Source organism: Myotis lucifugus, unplaced genomic scaffold, assembly GCF_000147115.1.
Source record: "Myotis lucifugus unplaced genomic scaffold, Myoluc2.0 scaffold_992, whole genome shotgun sequence".
NCBI classification, from domain to species: domain Eukaryota; kingdom Metazoa; phylum Chordata; class Mammalia; order Chiroptera; family Vespertilionidae; genus Myotis; species Myotis lucifugus.
Genome location: NW_005872040.1, coordinates 24,900 through 45,938, shown reverse-complemented (window position 1 = coordinate 45,938; position 21,039 = coordinate 24,900). Strand labels below are relative to the sequence as shown.

The following is a 21,039-nucleotide window of genomic DNA, read 5'->3' as shown; positions in this document are numbered from 1 at the left end:
TTCAATGCTCACCATAGTTGACCTGTCTTAGTGTGGACTTGACACAGTTGATCCCTCCCTCCATGTAAGACTTGCTTTACATGTTGTCTGTCTGGAAAACCACGCTCACCTGGCTTCCCTCCTGCTTCTTGGATTTTTCCTCTCTCATCTCCTTTGACCTCCTCATTCCCCCAGTCTCTAAATAGTTGAATGACCCAACATTTAGTTCTCTTCTTTTTGCCTCTAGATCAGGGTTTCCTACACTTATTTTGTGTGTGTACGAGTTTTTTATGTGGGTCCTTTTGTCAGTTTGATAAAACCTATGGGTTACCAAGGATACCTTCTTAGAAAAATGTTTTTAAAGACACAATATAAAATTGTGTCTACAAGGGAAACTTGTTATAAAGAATTATTGCCGACAAAATGTTAAAAACAGTAAGGTACTATATTATAATTTAAAAGATGTGCTTCTTTAAATACGGGATCTAATGCCAGATTTAACAAGCACCATAATGACTTTGGTGTAGTTGGAAGCAAGTTCATTAGGTAAGAAGGAGGATAGGTGAAGAGGTGTTGGAGATTTTAGGAGAGAGGAGAGAGTATACACTAGCTACTTATGAGACGGGGAGAGCGAACAAACTAGAGAAATACAGTTATATTTTTGGGCAGTGTGATGGGACCTTTTCAGTCATGACATGAAAATGAAACAAGTCAGCATGAGTATGTTTTTCTCTGACCACAGTCAGCTGCTAAGGTGGATAGTTGAATTTAACCAGGGTTGTGATTTAGTCACACAAATATGAAGAAGTAAGAGGGGGCAAAGGAATTGAGGGTACCTATTAATAGAGTGATATAATTATTGGCCATGGAATTTAAGCTGGATAAAGAGGGGAAGATAACCTGGGAGTGTGGTGAGGGTGGTAAGATCACTAGATTGAAGGTTAGGCTGGGGTTGAAGGATGGTTTAAAGTGTTGTTAGAGCCAAGCTTCTAGAGCAAGCATGTCAAACTCAAAGGCTAACACAGGCCAAATAAACAAGGTTTAAGTGACTGTGGGCTGTAAAAAAACCAAAGCTTCCATTTCCATAGAAACATAGGTTTATTTCGGTGGAGACATGCTGAGTACAAAGGGCCGAAATAAATGAGTCATCGTTAACATAAAATAATAGAATATTTTAATGAAAATTAATATTTTTTCTTGAACATTAACTTACCAGACACTGAATAACTGCACAAAATAATAAGCTTAACGCAAATAAACCTATTTTTCTTGTTCTCTGAAAGTGAAATATTTCCTCTTGCTCACACCAAACAAGTCAGTCAGTACAAGACTAATGACGTGGCCATCGGCTGCTAAAATATTCGCTGCTAGTATTATTGGAGAGAAATGGTGCGCCTGCGCATAAGGATAGAACCTGGCTAAAGAACCCTGGTGACTGAACCTGGCTGGAGAACCTGGAGAACCTGGCTGGAGAACCTATCGAGAGATCATGGCAAGAGAACCTAACACCAGAACTTCGCTGGAGGTCCTGACCAGAACTTTCTTACATACCATTATATTGGCTGGGCCACAAACATATTCATTGTGGGCTGCATGAGGCCCGTGGGCCGTGAGTTTGACATGTTTGGTCTAGAGTTATGTTGCTGGAAAGTGAGGGAATAGTGGATGGAGAGTGGAATGTTTGGAATACAGAGGACAATACACATCATTTGTATATATCTTTGTCTTGACATGCATAGATTCTGAGGCAGAAGCAAAGTAACATTGTGATTTTAGGATGAACATTTTATAGGCTGAGGTACCTTCTCTGTCACTTTTTATTCATAAGATATGATTTGATTCTCCAAATAACATACATTAATTTCAATTTAAGAAAATTCAATTGCAAAAAATTAAAAACAGTCTAGGGTTGATAATTGGCAGTAAGAAATGTTCTTTTGCCTGGCCGGTGTGTCTGTGTTTGAGGGTCGAACTCTGAACCAGGAGGTCAAGGTTCAATTCCCGGCCAGGGCACATGCCTGGAGGGCTGGATTCCCAGTGTGGGGCGTGCAGGAGGCAGCCAATCAGTGATTCTCTCTCATCATTGATGTTTCTATCTCTCTCTCCCTCTCCCTCCCTCTCTCTGAAAGAAATAAAATGATATAAAAATAAATAAATAAAGCAGTTTGCAAAGTAAAATTTTACTTACCTCAGGTCCCCAAACGTCTTCTAATGAGCGGTTCTTGTTAAGCCTGATCATTTTATCCCACGTCTGGGCCTCATTTAAACAACCACTCTGTCAAGATATATATATATGTATAGTATATCAATTTATTCATAAGTACTTCATATATTTTAATGCCATTGAAAAGTATATTTTAAAAAATGTTTAATTATTTAAATGTCTGCTGATACACAGAGAAACAATACACTTCTGTATATTGACCTTGTACGGCGAGAACTTCAATTCATTTAATTTGAGCTGTTTCAGATGAACAGTTATGTTACCTGTGAATATGACAGTTTCAGTTTTTCCTTTCCAATTCTTTTACTTTTTATGTAGTTTCATTGTTTATATATAGTTTGCCGCTTTACAAAGATCAGGAGCAATATTGTGCTGAAGTAGTGGTAATTGGCACTCTTATTTCATTCCTGATTTCAGGTTTTCAAATTTTCACCTTAAGTATGATGTTTTCTATCGGGTTTTTAAATCTATATTTTATTAGATCAAGGAAGTTACCATCCATTTATAATTTTCTAAGATTTATTTTAAAAATAATGTTAGCCCTAGCCGGTTTGGCTCAGTGGCTAGAGGGTCTGGGGACTGAAGGTCTGGGTTCGATTCCCAGTCAGGGCACATGACCAGGTTGCCAGCTCGATCCCAGTGTGGGGCAGGCAGGAGGCAGCTGATCAGTGATTCTCTCTCATCATTGATGTTCCTATCCCTCTCTCCTTCTCCCTTCCTCTCTGAAAAGCAATAAAAAAATAAAATACGTAAATAAAAATAATGTTATATATGGATGATAATTTTGTAGTCAAATAACATTTCATCAACTATTATAATTTTCTTTATTCTGGTAATATAGTGGATTACTCTGATTTTCAACTCTTCTATGTGAAATGAACAAAACTTGGTCTGTTTATTGATTTTTCTTTTTTAGAGAGAAAGAGCGAAACATCAATTAGCTGCTTCCTGCACGCCCCCTACTGGGGATCAAATCGAAACCTAGGCATGTGCCTTGACCGGGAATTAAACTGGCAACCTTTTGATGCATGGGATGATGCCCAACCAATTGAGCCACACCAGCCAGGCAGGATATAATATTGTTAATATATTGATGAGTTTTGTTACTAGTTTGTTTTGGTGTTTTGTATCATTGGTCATGAGTGAGATTGTCTCATAATTCTGTTTTGTTTTAAGGTTCTCTTGGATTCACAAAGTAAGTTGGATTAGAGATTTCTATTTTTTTTTCTTGGAATACAAGAAGCTTTGTTAAATCATGTTTATCAAGGCATTTGTCCATTTTATCCATTTGTTCCTTGTCAAATTGGTTGAGATAAATTTATTTATAACAACCTCTATTGTTTGGGTTGTAAAATGGTGATATTCTAATTCTGTCTTTTTTTCATGTGTGAACTGTAATAAACTTAGAAGAGAAGAGATGCTTCCCCTCATCTACTCTTTGGTGACCCACTGGTACAGTGTATTTGAGGAGGGTAGGATGATTATTTGTTTCTTTCTCTGTATTTGCCAGTTTTCAAAATAAGAAATTGGTTTGCTATCATTCTCCAAAGGTGAACTTAAAAAAACCATTATGAGCGCATAGATGTAACATATTTAATGGGTTTGACCCATTGCAATAACAATCCCAATGAAGCCCAACTTGCCCCAGCTTTGGCCTGTAGGACCTCTTCATGTTGACTTCTGGTTACTGTTGGCAGACCCTAGCAGGCTTGGATACTTCTTGCTATTGGGTGTGCCAAACTACTGCAAGTTCATCGGGTACATTTCCTCTTTCCGGTTGGAATCAGTCATTCATCTAAGAATCTCCAAGTACTTTTAGTGGGAAATGCCATTTCAAGACAACAATCTGGATACTGAGGATACTTACTGCTACTGATTAGTTATGTTTCCAGGGATCTTAAAAGACAGAGTAAGAATAATTTATCTATTTCTCTCTATAAAAATATGATATTCATATGTTTATATCCAGGTCAATATCTAATACCTCGTGGGTTTATATTGAGTTTTATACAAATTCAGGATTTTTGTCTAACTTCTTCTAGCCTACATAAGGACCCCTTGCTCAAATTAGATAGGAAAAGAAAAGAAAAAAAAAAGGGAGAGGTAGAAAGGGAGAAAGCATAGGGTTCAGTATAATGGATTTCTAGACTGTGTGAGAAAAAGCAAGAGTCAGAGAAGCAGTGGGAGTAACCATGAGAGAACTGGGGGGTTGAGATCAGAGACTGAAATGCGTGAGACTAAATTTGATTCCGGGAGGGGGAGTGATATTATTAGTTGAGATCATTTCTGCTCTGCTGCAGTAATAACCCCCAACTCTCAGGTTTACACATTAAAAGTTGATTCTTGACCACACAAATTCAATGCAGATGTCCCTGGTTAGATGGTTCTTTTGGATTACAAAGAAGTGACTCAGGAACTCAGGACTTTTCTGTATGGTGGCTCCTCGAAAGCCCCCTCACTAGATCCTTTCACCCAGCCCTCAGATACTCCATCTTTCATGGTTGCTGCAATCTATTGCATGTGAAGGAAGACAGGAAGCATGGAGGTTCACCTGGCGCCTCCTTAAGCACTGGATCCTGAGAATGAGACGCATCACCTCTGCTCCTAGTCAGGTGGTGAGGCCCAGTGGCAGGGCCCCAGCTCCACACAAAGGGGGCTGGAAATGCAGTCCCTGCTCAGAGAGCTTCTTCCTCCAAAGACCCTGCCTGGTGGCTGGAGGCCCTCAGGAGTTCACTGCGACTGTCCTCAGGGCAGGAGGAGGAAGCACTGAGTCTGAGCATCTGACAGTCACAAGTAGGGATGGGTTAGATGACAGCGGCTGACAAATCACATTTTACTTAGGGTGAGGAGACCATCTGGGAATCATAGTGTGAATTAGGGAGAACATCCATTCCACAGCTCAGCCATGAGAGAAAACTAGGATTTGGTAGGAAAATGATATCCTCTGAGGATCGCACAGTGAAGGCCTTCAGAGCCTTGAAGCCTAAGGTCCCCTGGGAAGTTCGAGAAGCTGGAGGGTAGTGGGAGTGTGGCCCAAGGATAGAAGGTAGAATAGTTTCCGGATGGGACTGGGCTGGGAAAGTAGAGCAGAAGGACTTGCATGTTGAGTGGCCAACAAGCGCAGGAGGAATGTGTGGTGTGAGGCATTATGTTTGGTGTCTAATTAAAGGGCGATTAGTTCTGGCAGTACTCTGGGGGCCGGGGGGTGGGGTAGGGGTAGGGGGGCAGCAAGTGGGAGAAGGTTTCTCAGCTGCCACCCGGGGGGTGGTCCTTCTTGGAGAATTAAGGTCTCTGATGGGAGAGAGTTACTTTGGAAGGAGCAGGTCCCTGGGGACTCTCAGGAATCAGTGCTGTAACTGCTAGAGAAGCTCCGTCATGATGCCCCCTCAAGGGCAGAAAGCCCCATGCGGGGGTGGCTGGGAGGGACGCGGGAGTGGGGTGGCAAGGCCTTTGGACCGTGGCCTGCAAAGTGAAAGGCAGAATGAGGGAGATTCACTGTGCAGGCCTCGCGCAACCAGGCGACCAGGCGTGGAAGATGCAGGAGAACTGGGAGAGAGTGCGGGCAGGGAAGTCAAGGTCAGCGAGTCACATGACGCAAAGAACTCCAGTGAGGTGAAGCCGGGAGAGTGTCTGTCTGATTTAGCACAAATGTGATCAATGCCTGGAAGCCAGAGGCAGACTCGTAAATTCTCCAACATGAAATGCAGTGTGGAGAGAAAGGAAAGTATTGATCTATAATTGCATCATGCTACTATAAATATTACTTTATATGTTCCTAACCCCTGTAAGTCTGTTTTATATGACAATGACTTCTTTTCCATAAGTTAATTTTATCAGTCATAGGCTATCGAGGTTATACGTGTGTTTTTTTCCTACCCTCAGCGGACTGGTTTTATTTTCCTTAGGTAATTTATATATACTAGTAGATTTAAAATAGAGAGACATGTCTAATTGCATGCCGAGTTCTATTTAATTCTAGGATGGCGTACCTTCTGCATAGTGAGGTTATAGGAGTAGTCATCCCTGCCGTGGATTTCCCACACTATGAAATTTGCGTCAACATCCTTGATAAAGCCATTTTTGTTGTATCTGAAAAACAGCAAACACAAAACATAGTTGCGTCATCCTACTAGAAACATTTTATTTCTTCTGACCCCTTTAAGCCTGTTTTACATGACAAAGACTTCTTCATAAATTAATTTTCAGGGGCTGGTTTCATTTTCCGGTGGAATAGAGCAGTGGTCGGCAAACTGTGGCTCTTCCACAAAATATCTCGTGCGGGCGGGCATGTACAGTGCGATCGAAACTTTGTGGCCCATGCACAGAAGTCGGTATTTTGTGGAAGAGCCACACTCAAGGGGCCAAAGAGCCGCAGTTTGCCCACCACTGCAATAGAGGGATCAAGAGCTCCGGTGTTCGAGTTGGATGGGCTTAGGTTTAAATCCCGTCCTTTTCACTGAACAGCTTTGTGACCTGGGGAAGTTCCTTCAGCTCTCAAAGCCTCCACGTTCCCGTCTGTGAAAGCATCACCGTGCCTACTGTGTGGGTTTTCTTCAGCTCTCAGAATACACCAGACAGGAGCGAAGCAGATTTTTCTTTTTAACATTTGGAGCCATAACTTCTCTTTGCTTAACAGGCACCATGTATTAATAAGGCGAGGGTGGCCGGGGCCCTGCCAGCAGGCTGGCAGCAGGGAGAAGGATGGAAGTGAGCGATGGAGGGAGGGAGGGCAGAGCAAGATCCCCTGGTGTCATTTAATCAACGAATATCCAGTGTGGCCCAGTGTGTACCAGGGAATGAATCCACAGAATGACCATGATGAGGATGGAGATGCTGCAGGTCTCCCTGGAGGAGGCAGCTGGAGGTGACACTGGGTGTCCGTGGGTTAGCTTGCCCTCAGGAGAACTGAGGTGGGCTGAGAAGCAGGAGTCATCAGAAGCTCCGGGAGCGATGGTCATGCACAGCGCATGCTCAGGGACACGTGAGGACTCCTGCCAGCAGCTGGCGCCAGCACATGGTCCAACATGGACAGGCTGCCCACTCCCTGACGCAGGCGCCTGAGACATACGCCCCATTGAGATTAGAGTATTTACCCCAATCTCAGTGAGTTTTAAAAGAGATGTTACTTCAAATTAGTAAGATTATTTTTCCCTGATATCATTAAGAAATAAGGACTTGACCCCAGCTGCCATGGCTCAGTGGTTGAGAGGAACAAATGTAATCTGAACAATAAAGATTTAATAAAAAAGAAAGAAAGAAAGAAAGAAAAAGATCTTGAATTCTGAGCTGGCATCTTTTGACACTCACAAAAACCAATACGCTCCAGTGCCATCTAGTGGCCATAGGATAAATTGCATGACCCCGACTTTCTGGGTTTGGGAGTCCTAATATTTGATGACTGGAGAAGATTTGACTTTGGGTGGTGGGCACCCCATGCAATATACAGATCACGTAACACAGAAACCCACATCTGAAATCTGTATGTTCCTGTTGACCAATATCATCTCAATTTAATAAATATATATATATTTTTAAATGATCTTAGGTAATATTTTATTTATTTCATGGAGATTATGGGACAAAAATACTTGCCTAAGTAAGCATGGCTTATTCTCATTAATGTTCACTGATAGAAGATACAGAACGATGGCAGGAAAGTTCTCTAGCTGGAGCTCTCCAAGCCATTGCGGAAGGAATATTGAAGAGGTCAAAAAGGTTTATTGGCATGCTAATTGCTGTAATTCTTGGATTAATTGCTATAACAGCAACAGCTGCAGCAGCTGGGGTGGCATTACAGTGATCAGTCCAAACTGTTACTTTTGTTCAAGACTAGCATAAAGATTCAGAACAGTTATAGAATTCTCAACGGAAAATTGATAGTGAAATCAATGAACAATTGGCCGATCTTGAACCATCAGTAGTTTTATTAAGGGATCAAATTGTTAGTTTGCAAAAGCGATTACAGTTAAAGTGTGATTAGAACCATACTGGTTTATGTGTCACCCCTGTACCTTATAATGAAACAGCTTTGCTATCTTCTCTGTCATGATTCAAACCTGCAGCAAAACTAAAAAGGGGGAAATTGTAGCTGGACAAGTGATATGAAGTTAACTAGAAGAGGACGCCCTGCCAGGAAAAGGCGGGGGCCTGCAAGCGGGCCATGTCAGAATAAAGTCTTGCAAGCAAGACTTATTGTTCAGAGGCAGAACTTTCCTTGAGGTGATAATAGTCCATGAGGGCATGGAAAGTTCAAGGGAGGTTACACTGCTGCAGGTGGAAAGGGTCTTTGTATAACATAGGAAATTAATAGTGTAATGTATAACTTAGCTCTGATGATCTCATAAGCATGCCTGTTAATCATTGTCACTTGCTGTACTCCATTGTTATTTGCTGTACTCCTCAAATAAAGGCCATGAGAGCTTTGGGGGCTTTGCTACTCGCCTGAGCGAGCGGTAGCCCTCTGCTTCTCTAAACTCATCCTGCACGCCAAGCTCATCTCAGCGTCACCGTTCACAAAGGACATCAATACTATTACATGAAAAGAGTGAAACACTGAGGTGCTAGAATTTCTTTGTTGCCACAGCATAATCTGGCCATATTTGACTAATGCAAGGGGAAATAGTCATACTGGAGATATAGTTTTTGGGGGTTTATCAGTATATTGAGACATTCAGGTCCATGAGACTGGATGATACTACAAAAAGAACAAGTTGAGATAGAGAAAAGAAAAGAAAGCTTTGAGCCTAGCAGTTTTAGATCAGTGGATAGAGCATCAGCCTGCCGACAAAGGGTCCTGGTTTGATCCGTCAAGGGCATGTACCTCAGTTGCAGGCTCCTCCCTGGCCCCGGGCCCTGGTCGGGGCTGGTACAGGAGGCAACCAATCGATGTGTTCTCTCACATTGATATTTCTCTCTGTCTTTCCCTCTCTCTTCCACTCTCTAAAAACCAATGGAAAAATATCCTTGGGTGAGGATTAAAAAAAAAAGAAAGCCCTGAGCCTTGGGCATTTCAATATTAAGAGGTCATGGCGGGAGGGAGGGAAGAAACTATGAAATTAAGGAGTAGCTGCTAGTGAGGTAGCAGGAAAAGCAGGAGAATCCAATGTCCTGGAAGCCAACGGAAGAAAATATTTCAAGTAGGAGGGAATGCTCAAATGTGCCATTCTTGTTAATGAGACAAAGTAAGGTTAGACCAGAGAACCGAGCCTTGGGTTTAGCAATGTGGAGGCCATTGGTCACCCTGGCAAGCAGGGCCAATGAAGTGGTGGGGGTAAAAGTCTGACTGACAGGGATCTGGGAGAGAATAGAAGAACTGATGACAGTGAGTATAGTGGCTAAAGAGGTGGTGGGGTCAAGAGCAGGTTTCTGGGAAAGAACTGCATCTTTATATGGTGAACCAGAGGGTAAAGTTGATGATGCAGGAGAAAGAGGGGACAATTTCTGGAGCAATGCTCTTACTTAGGAAAGGGGTGGGGATACATACAGTTCACAAATGGAGAGACAGAGCTTAGATATGCATATAGTTAATCTATGCTGATAGGAAGACAGAGTTCATGGATGCAGAGGCGTGGAGATGAATGGGTATGGTGATGGAAGTTTGTGGAAGATCTCTTATGACTGTGTCACCTTTGACTCATTCATCTTCCTCATTTTCTTTCCCTTACTATTCACATCTATCACTTATCAAGCCCTGTCTAAGATCGATCTATCTAGATAGATATTATCTATCTATCTATCTATCTATCTATCTATCTATCTATCTATCTATCTATCTATCATCTATCTATCTATCATCTACCTGTCTATCGTCTATCTAACTATCTTTAAGATTTTTTATTGACTGTTAGAGAGAGAGAGAGGAAAGGAGAGGGAGAGAGAGAGAAACATTGATGTGAGAGTGAAACATTGATCAGCTGCCTCCTGCATGCCCCCTACTGGGGATCAAGCCCACAACCCGGGCATGTGCCCTGACCAGGAATCGAACCAGGAACCTTTCAGTGCATGGGACGATGCCCAACCAAGTGAGCCACACTGGCCAGAGCAAGCCCTGCCTATATAATCGCTAATTTTCTCATAAATGATTCCTCTTCTTGTTGCTATTTCAGTAATTTAGTTATACCGTCTTACTACCTGAATTTCATCGGACTTGTTTCCTTGAAATTCATCTTCCGCACTTTTCCCAGAGAGGACTAGCTGGAGCACATGTTGGGTCAGAGTGCTCTATGGGAAGAATGGAGGGGAAGACCTCCATGCTCTCGAGTCCACCTGGCTCGTTTCTCAGCCTCTTCTTCTGACACTTCATTTCTCCCTGTGAGCCCCACCAACATGACTCTACCTGAACTATACATTTCCTTCCTCAAATTTCACTTTTGCTGGAAAGGCTTCGCCAGTGGAATTGATTACCTTCCTCACCTCTCTTCTTCCATCCCTGCCTTCAGCTAAATGTTCATTATCCTTTAAGACTCAGTGGCACAGCTCAAGTGCATGCTTTCTAGCAACATTCCCCGGAGCCCCCCTTCCTTCCATAGCTAGGCTGGATACTTTCCCTTTGAGTTTCAATGCCAACCACCCACACTATTTCTTTCTATCGTTCCACTTAGCTTATCAGCTCATGTGTTTATCTAATTCATCAGACTCTTGAGCCCTTGAGTGCAGCAATCCTGTCTTATTTACCTTTGAGTTCCCAATGCCCAGCACAGTAATTAGTGAAGAGTAGTCATTTAATAATGATGAAGTGAGCTGAAGAGTACACTTCCCTGGGAGAGAACATTAAAATAGCTTATTCCTGGGGGCTGAGGCCCATTCCTATATAATAAAAGGCTAATATGCAAATAGACTGAATGGAAGAACAACGAGAACAACCGAACAACTGGTCACTGTGACGTGCACTGACCACCAGGGGGCATGTGCGGAACATGGAGGGTGTCGGCCATGGTGGAATGATGGAGCAGGTGAGCAGGGGTGCCAGACCAAGGCGGGGCACTGGTCGCTGTCATTGCGGCGAGCCTCTGGTGGTTCCTGAAAATTCTTTGCTGCTGCTGGCGTTGGCCCCACTCCCACCCGCTGCTGGCATTGGAGCCGCTGCTCACACCCGCAGCTGGTGCCGGAGTCACTGCTCACACCCGTTGATGGCGCCAGCCCCACTCACACTCACTGCTGGTGCTGGCCCCAATTACTCTGTGTCATCAGCAGGTGCAAGTGGGCCGGCACCGACAGTGCATGGAGGGGCGGCCAGAGCAGGGCTGTGGGCAGAGAGGGGACAGAGGGCCACAGTGGGAGGGTCAAGGCAGGGGCACAGAGGATGGGTTGAGAGCCACCCCTGTGCCTACCGCAGCCTCACGGACCACAGTTCCTTTCAAGGTGCATGAATCTGTGCACTGGGCCCCTAGTATAAAATAAACAAAGAAAACTGGGCTTTGGTGAGAGGAAGAGTGTGGGATGCCCAGGAGGATCAGTGGCCTGAGTAGGTATATAGAAGATCAAAGTAAACAAGATAGCAGACTAACCAGAGGCTCAGAGGACCTGTGATCGAGGGATTGTAGGAGGGTGATGTAGGAGGGTGAGGAAATAGTGTGGAGTCTTACAGCTGCCGTGGTGAGGAGTGTGTGTGTGTTTGTGTGTGTGTGTCTGTGAGGTGGGGGATATGCTGGCAGAGGCCTTTTGGATCCTCACAGGGAAAGGTCTGATGACAAACCTGAATTGAAGCTCCTGACTCATTATTCTACCCCCACCCACCCTGTGGGATCTCAGAAGTTGTCAGCCGAAGAGGACCCTGAAAGCTGAATGCCCTGACTAAAATGTTGATGTTTTTTTTTTAAAAAATACTTTATTGAATTTTTACAGAGAAGAAGGGAGAGAGATAGAGAGTTAGAAACATCGATGAGAGAGAAACATCGATCAGCTGCCTCCTGCATGCCCGCCAGTAGGGATGTGCCCGCAACCAAGGTACATGCCCTTGACCGGAATCGAACCTGGGACCCTTCAGTCCGCAGGCTGACGCTCTATCCACTGAGCAAACCAGTTCGGCAATGTTGATGTTTTACACCCAGGATTTTACCTTCAGTAATGTATCCCAATGGCATCTCTGGACTAGTGTCCAAACATGTACATAAATGGATATTCACTACAATTTTATTTATAACAGCAAAACAATTAGAAACATGATCATTTATCTTTTTATATATTTTAAATTTTGTAACAAGCTATGTGACTTCTGTAATCATAAATCAAGAATAAAGTCAGAGAAGCAAGCAAATGAATATAAAATTACTTGAAAAAGCCTTCCTCATAGCATTTTTACTTAATATTTTTAATATTGTTTATAAGAATTTAGTTAGAGATATTTTTGAAATCTCCCTATTCCCTTATTAGTGAATAGTTTCTTTCCTTGCAAGCTTTTAGTTATTATTGGCCCATAGAAAGAAAAGTCATATGTCACCCCGGGAAGGTAGTTTCTTCAAACTATCTTCAGTAGGAGCTTGGGAAGTGATTTAGAGAGGGAAAGTGAGGGTTAAGAGACTTGCCTACAGCCCGGCTACCATGGCTCAGTGGTTGAGCACCAACCTATGAACCAGGAGGTCATGGTTTAATTCCCCGTCAGGGAAAATGCCCGGGTTATGGACTCGATCCCCAGTGGTGCGAGTGTGGGAGGCAGCTCATCATTGATATTTCTGTCTCTCCCTCTCCCTTCCTCTCTGAAATCAATAAAAATATATATTTCTTAAAAAAGAGACTACATCTCTGAGAAGAGTCTCATCTTTCTTATCCATTTATGTCTCAGGTGCTAAATTGTAACCTCCCTCAACATGCAGGAACCATGGTTATCCAAATTTGGTTAACTAATACTGAAAATCTAGTGTCACATATATTGGGTGCTCAAAAATATTTATTATTAAATGCATGATTAATTAGCCCTCTTTTCATTTTGAAACTTTGAAAGTAAGTTCAAATTTTAGTAGAATATACTTACAGTTGAAGCAAAGGGTGAAATTTGTCTTTGAAATCAAGTTTCAATGGGCAGCCATATTTTCTCCAACTATATTTTACTCTCTAGAAAAGGAAAAATGCTTTGGTTATTTCCTCTATTAGGCTGATTAATAAAATTATAGTTTTCTTACCAAGTCTGTAGATGGTCGATTCCTCAGAAATGACCTATAAAAAGATATTTTTATTACTTATCTTTTCTCTTCTCAAACTTAAACATTAAGCCATTACTTTGTTTGGGGGGGGGAGATATCACAGAAGTCAAGTAGATAAGCATAATTCCAAAATACTACCAAACTATGTGGAGATAAACAATACACTTCTAAGTAATACATGAGTGAAAGAAGAAATCTTAAGAGAAATTTAAAAATACTTAAATGAAAATGCAACTTTTCAAAATTTGTGAGATGCAGTTAAAGATGCAGTGCCTAGAGGAAAATTTATAGCAATGAATGCATCCTATATAATAAAAGGCTAATATGCAAATCAACCAAATGGCAGAACAACCAGTCGCTATGATGTGCACTGACCACCAGGGGGCAGATGCTCAACACAGGAGCTGCCCCCTGGTGGTCAGCATGAAGCCGAGCTCATGGCTGGTGAGTGCAGCGGCGGTGGTGGGAGCCTTTCCTGCCTCCATGGCAGTTCTGAGGATGTCCCACTGCTGGCTTAAGCCATCAGTGCGACACCCCCTGAGGGCTCCCAGATTGTGAGAGGTTGCAGGCCAGGCTGAGGGACGCCACCCCCCCCCTCCAAGTGCACAAATTTCGTGCACTGGGTCTCTAGTTTATTATAAAAGATTGATGTTAATAGGAATAAATACTGACTCTAAATTATTGACACTAAATTAATAAAAACTCAGTGCTTATGGTACAATATTTCTTACTTTTCAATAATGTAAAAGAAATCATGCCGATGACAACCTTTGTAACTAAATCTACAAAAAGAAACATAATGAAACTGTAATATCATTCTTTTTATATACTTGCACAAACATTTAATCATTTAACTCAGTAATTCTAAAACTTGAGAGTATTACAGAGTCGTCACTTATTTAATTATAATCTCTGGGGTTGGTGTGTTGCCCTAGTATTTCTATTTTTAAAAATCAGTTACACAAATGTTCCTGAAGATACCAGAATTTGAAATCTATTGATTTATTTCTTCTATTTGATACCTGTGAAAACCTGATAGAAAATCTATCAAAAATGAAGACAAATTTCTGTGGATGGTTTTATTTCTCATACATTTTTTAATTTTTAAAATATATTTTAGGAGAAACCAAGATGGTGGCATAGGTAAACACCAGAGTTTGCTGCCTCGCACAACCACTTCAAAAATACAACTAAAAGATGGAACGGACATCATCCAGAACCACAGGAAGGCTGGCTGAGTGGAAATTCTACAACTAGAAGGAAGGAGAAAAGCATACTGAGACTCAGAGGAGGTGCAGTGCGGAAGTAAAATACTAAGGTACAGAGGCGCACGCGGAGCAGGCTGGTGGCTGAAGGCGAGGTTGTCTTTTTTAATCGGGATGGAGTCTCATGCCCTGAGCTCCAGTTCCGGGCGAGTCTCTGGGGACCTAGACTCTTCCGGGAGAAGTGGGAGTGTCTGGCATCGGTCTGAACTCGAGGGCAGCTTTCTCTCGGAGGTACTTGCAGCAATTGCTGGGACACTAAGAAGCGGGGCCTCTGAAGGCAGGACTGAGTGCAGCCATAACTGCTCTCTCCGCCTGCCCTATTGATCCCCTAGGACTCGCCCTGCCCAAGCCTTGCACGGGGGCGTTTGCTGGATAGCTTCAGGCAGAGGCTAGAATAGCACCTCCCTAGAGCTCCAGGACAGAAGTTCTCCCACTGCAGACACAGCTGATTCTCATAGCCAATTGGCCTGGAGGTCAATCCCTCCCAGTGTTACTTACAACAATCAAGGCTTAACTACAACAAGACTGTCCACAAAGACCACAAGGGAGAGCACCAAGAGTGTCCTCCTCAGGTAATTGTGGAGGCTGAACCACTGGTCCTAGAGGACACTTAGCACAGAAAACCACTTTCTCAACACAAGGAAGCATAAAAAATGCGGAGACAAAGAAACAGGACACAAATGACAGAAATGGAGGAAAGCAAACTGCTGGATATAGAGTTCAAAACCACACTTTTAAGGTTTTTCAAGAACTGTCTAGAAGCTGCCGATAAATTTAGTAAGACCCTCGAAAAGACTGGTGAGACCACCGATAAATGTAGTGAGATCCTCAAGAAATCTAGTGAGACCCTCGATGTTGTGATAAAGGACCAACTAGAAATTAAGCATACACTGACTGAAATAAAGAATATTATGCAGACTCCCAACAGCAGACCAGAGAATCGCAAGAATCAAGTCAAAGATTTGAAATATGAAGAAGCAAAAAACACCCAAAAGGAAAAGCAAAATGAAAAAAGAATCCAAAAATATGAAGATAGTGTAAGGAGCCTCTGGGACAGCTTCAAGCATACCAACATCTGAATTATAGGGTGCCAGAAGAAGAGAGACAGCAAGATATTGAAAACCTATTTGAAGAAATAATGACAGAAAACTTCCCCTACCTGCTGAAGGAAATAGACTTCCAAGTCCAGGAAGCGCAGAGAACCCCAAGCAAAAGGAATCCAAAGAGGACCACACCAAGACACATCATAATTAAAATGCCAAGAACAAAAGACAAAGAGAGAATCTTAAAAGCAGCAAGAGAAAGAAAGTCAATTACCTACAAGGGAGTACCCATACAACTGTCAGCTGATTTCTCAACAGAAACTTTGCAGGCCAGAAGGGAGTGGCAAGAAATATTCAAAGTGATGAATGCCAAGAACCTACAACCAAGATTACTTTATCCAGCAAAGCTATCATTCAGAATTGAAGGTCAGATAAAGAGCTTCACAGATAAGAAAAAGCTAAAGGAGTTCATCACCACCAAACCAGTATTATATGAAATGCTGAAAGGTATCCTTTAAGAAGAGGAAGAAGAAGAAAAAGGTAAAGATACAAATTATGAACAACAAATACACATCTATCAACAAGTGAATCTAAAAATCAAGTGAATAAATAATCTGATGATCAGAATAAACTGGTGATTATAATAGAATCAGGGGCATAAAAAGGGAATGACTATTCTTGGGGGGGAAAGGGGTGTGGGGGATGCGGGAAGAGACTGGACAAAAATCGCGCACCTATGAATGAGGACAGTGGGTGGGAGTGAGGGCGGAGGGTATGGTGGGAACTGGGTGGAGGGGAGTTATGGGGGGGGAAAGAGGAACAAATGTAATAATCTGAACAATAAAGATTTAATAATAAAAAATATATATATTTTAATTTTTAAAAAATATATTTTTATTGATTTCAGAGAGGAAAGGAGAGGGAGAGAGAGTCAAAAACATCAATGATGAGAGAGAATCATTGACCGGCTGCCTCCTGCACACCCCACACTGGGGATCAAGCCCACAAATCAGGCATGTGCCCTTGACCAGAATTGAACCTGGAACCTTTCAGCCCACAGGCTGACGCTCCATCCACCGAGCCAAACCAGCTAGGGAAAATATGTTTTTATTGATTTCAGAGTGGAAGGGAGAGGGAGAGAGAGAGAGAAACATCAATGATGAGAGAGAATCATTGATCAGCTGCCCCCTGCATGTCCCCTACTGGGGATTGAGCCCACAACCCGGGCATATGCCCTGACCAGGAATTGAACCTTAACCTCCTGGTTCATAGGTCAATGCTCAACCCCTGAGCCACACCTGCCAGGCTCTCAGACATTTTTTAAAACACCCATTTCTAATTTATGCTAGAGACTCAGTTGTGCAGGTAAGGAGCTACTTTAAGAATTCACATATTTCTAATTAGGGTTCATGCTGACATAAGGTTATCCTGGTGTATGAAATGATAGCATTTTCTGGAAGTTAAATTATTCATTTGACTATTTTTGTTGGCTGCTTCCAGTGTAACTTATAAGAATAAACCACTGTGTTTAGATAGATATTGGAAGTCTATCTAATATCGCCCATCTCAAATGCAAATTAAACCCCAAGAAATGCCCTCCTTCATTGACAAGTCTCCCGTCGGAAATACCTTGGACCCCACAGGCCTCCTTTGGTAACTGTAAAGCCTTAGGCCCACCACAACCACAACCTGAATCTAAGATTCAGGTTATTTTTAGGTTCCAGAACAATGGTCACTGACTGAGAGGCCTCAACTTTAGTCGTGAAATCTGTGTTTTGTAAACGTGCTCTCCCGGTGATTCTGATAAGTGACTGTCTAGACCAGTGGTTCTCAACCTGTGGGTAGCGACCCCTTTGGGGGTCGAATGACCCTTTCACAAGGGTCACCTAAGACCATCGGAAAACACACATATAATTACATATTGTTTTTGTGATTAATCACTATGCTTTAATTATGTTCAATTTGTAACAATGAAAATACATCCTGCATATCAGATATTTCAATGACGATTCATAACAGTAGCAAAATTACAATTATGAAGTAGCAATGAAAATAATTTTATGGTTGGGGGTCACCACAACATGAAGAACTGTATTAAAGGGTCGCGGCATTAGGAAGGTTGAGAACCACTGGTCTAGACCCTCCCACAAATAGATTGATTCAAGCTGCTTGGCACCTCACGACAGTAGGAAATCCACATTAGGTGGTACTGGGAATTGATTTTGGTAACTTGTTGCTTAGAGCAGCTATTTTCAAATTTTAATGCTCCTCCTAATTTTCTGGAAAATTAAAAAAAATAGAGGTTCTGACTCAGCAGATGTGGGATGAAGCCTGACATCTGCATTTCTAATAAGTTCCCAGGTGATGCCTGGTCCATAGATCATACTCTAATGAGCAGGATATAGACCATCTCAGAAAACAGGATGTTACAGGCTGTATAAATCAATTAGCCTTTGCATTTCCTGGAAATGCAGATTCCTTGCTGAATGAGATGGTAATATTTAGCACATTGTGGACGGATCACAAGAATTCGTGTGTTTTCTGTTCTAAGCTTGTGGCCAATCACGAGAATTCTTTAAAAAGATATTAACTTGTAGGAACATGTAATAAATAACTTCAAAATTCCATGGGTGTTTAATTTTAAAGCGTGCTTTTAACATTTATGTAAAACGTTTTTTGTACTTGTTCAATAGGAACTTACCTGGCCACTGGGTAAAGCTAGCAATAAAACTACTGGTCTGCAATGTGTTAAATATCACATGCAGCCACTGATTATTACAATTCAGTCCTCAAAAGATTGTTAGAATGACAGAGGGACAGACCTTTGGTTTGGATGACAGCAAATGACTTCATAAATAGACTCAGGTAAGAATCAGTGTTCCCCAACCCTCTCCTCCACCTCTAACCTCGGGGAAAGAATCACACTACATTGCTGTCTCCATTATACATTTAACCTGGCTAACTAAACAGATTTCTGTATGTTGACTTGATTTCCCAGGTAGAAGAAAGAGAGCTGTGGCAATTGGATGACACAAAATCCAGTGGGGAAGAAACCAAGATGGCGGCATAGGTAAACATCAGAGATTGCTGCCTCGCACAACCACTTCAAAAATACAACTAAAAGACGGAACGGACATCATGCAGACCACAGGAAGGCTGGCTGAGTGGAAATTTTACAACTAGAAGGAAAGAGAAAAGCATACTGAGACTCAGAGGAGGTGCGGTGCGGAGGTAAAATACAAAGGTGCGGAGGTGCATGCAGAGAGGGCTGGCGGCTCAGGACACGATTGTCTTTTTCAATTGGGAGGGAGTCTCAAGCTCTGAGCTCCAGTTCCGGGGGAGTCTCTGGGGACCCAGACTCATACGGGAGAAATGGGACTGTTTGGCATCAGTTGTAACTTGAGGGAAGCTTTCTCTCAGAGGCGCTCGCAGCGATTGCCGGGGCCTCTGAGGGCAGGACTGAGAGCAGCCATAACTGCTCGCTCTGCCTGCCCTGTTGATCCCCTGGGGCCCCGCCCCGCCCAAGCCTTGCACGGAGGATTTGCATATGAAAGGCCCGGCCCTTGGTAATCTGAAAATTACTTAACAAACTGCAGCTGGCCCACGGCCCCACGGCCACTTGCATTGCTTTACAGATGGCTTCTGCTGGGTAGTCTCAGGAAGAGGCTAGATTAGCACCTCCTTTAGAGATCCAGGAGCCAGTGTGCCCAGTGGTCAGAGTGGGACCATTCAATTACAACTCCTCAGATCCATAAGGGACACACTCAGGGGGCAGACTCAGTGAGCACCAAAGTCCCACTGAAGCAAGTCTTGCCCCATAAGGGTGTCTTCAGCACGGAAGTTCTCCCACCATAGACACAGCTGATTCTCACAGCCAATTGGCCTGGAGGTCAATTCCTCCCAGTGTTACCTACAACAATCAAGGCTTAACGACCACAAGACTGTGCACAAAGCCCACAAGGGGGTGCACCAAGAGTGTCTACCTCAGGTAATTGGGGAGGCTGAGCCACTGGGCCCTATAGGACACTTAGCACAGCAAGCCACTCTATCGACACAGCGAAGCATAAAAAAATGCGGAGACAAAGAAACAGGACACAAATGACAGAAATGGAGGAAAGCAAACTGCTGGCTATAGAGTTCAAAACCATACTTTTAAGGTTTTTCAAGAACTGTCTAGAAGCCGCCAATAAACTTAATGAGACCCTCAAAAAATCTAGTGAGACCCTCGATGTTGTGATAAAGGACCAACTAGAAATTAAGCATACACTGACTGAAATAAAGAATATTATACAGACTCCCAACAGCAGACCAGAGGATTGCAAGAATCAAGTCAAAGATTTGAAATACGAAGAAGCAAAAAACACCCAACAGGAAAAGCAAAATGAAAAAAGAATCCAAAAATAGGAAGATAGTGTAAGGAGCCTCTGGGACAGCTTCAAGCGTACCAACATCCGAATTATAGGGGTGCCAGAAGAAGAGAGACAGCAAGATATTGAAAACCTATTTGAAGAAATAATGACAGAAAACTTCCCCCACCTGGTGAAAGAAATAGACTTCCAAGTCCAGGAAGCGCAGAGAACCCCAAACAAAAGGAATCCAAAGAGGACCACACCAAGACACATCATAATTAAAATGCCAAGAGTAAAAGACAAAGAGAGAATCTTAAAATCAGCAAGAGAAAGACAGTCAATTACCTACAAGGGAGTACCCATACGACTGTCAGCTGATTTCTCAACAGAAACTTTGCAGGCCAGAAGGGAGTGGCAAGAAATATTCAAAGTGATGAATACCAAGAACCTACAACCAAGATTATTTTATCCAGCAAAGCTATCATTCAGAATTGAAGATCAGAAGAAGAACTTCACAGATAAGGAAAAGCTAAAGGAGTTCATCACCACTAAACCAGTATTATATGAAATGCTGAAAGGTATCTTTTAAGAAGAGGAGGAAGAAGAAAAAGGTAAAGATACAAATTATGAACAACAAATACACATCTATCAACAAGTGAATCTAAAAATCAAGTGAATAAATAATCTGATGATCAGAATAAACTGGTGATTATAATAGAATCAGGGGCATAGAAAGGGAGTGGACTGACTATTCATGGGGGCGAAAGGGGAGTGGGGGTGCAGGAAGAGACTGGACAAAAATTGTGCACCTATGGATGAGGACATTGGTGGGGGGGTGAGGGTGGAGGGTGGGAGGGGAACCGGGTGGAGGGGAGCTATGGGGGGGAAAAAAGAGGAACAACTGTAATAATCTGAACAATAAAGATTTAATTTAAAAAACAAACAAACAAACAAACAAACAAACAAACAAACCAAAATCCAGTGGGTACCACCACAGTCAGATCAATGGAAGTCATAGCTCTGGAGGGAACACTGGCTTCT

The 21,039-nt window shown here is 42.6% G+C and overlaps 1 protein-coding gene across 2 annotated transcripts in view; it reads right to left on the bottom strand.

Annotated features, from left to right (window-relative positions):
- LOC102430395 (cation channel sperm-associated protein subunit epsilon) overlaps nucleotides 1-21,039 on the bottom strand; it is a 56,241-nt gene that overhangs the window by 11,241 nt on the left and 23,961 nt on the right. For both annotated transcript variants that reach the window (XM_023747812.1, XM_023747813.1), the window contains 5 exons: nucleotides 14,073-14,123; nucleotides 13,321-13,354; nucleotides 13,173-13,252; nucleotides 6,193-6,292; nucleotides 2,168-2,254 (listed from right to left, as the gene is read on the bottom strand). In XM_023747812.1, the coding sequence (XP_023603580.1) occupies nucleotides 2,168-2,254; nucleotides 6,193-6,292; nucleotides 13,173-13,252; nucleotides 13,321-13,354; nucleotides 14,073-14,123 (352 nt within the window). The remainder of the gene's footprint in view (nucleotides 1-2,167; nucleotides 2,255-6,192; nucleotides 6,293-13,172; nucleotides 13,253-13,320; nucleotides 13,355-14,072; nucleotides 14,124-21,039) is intronic.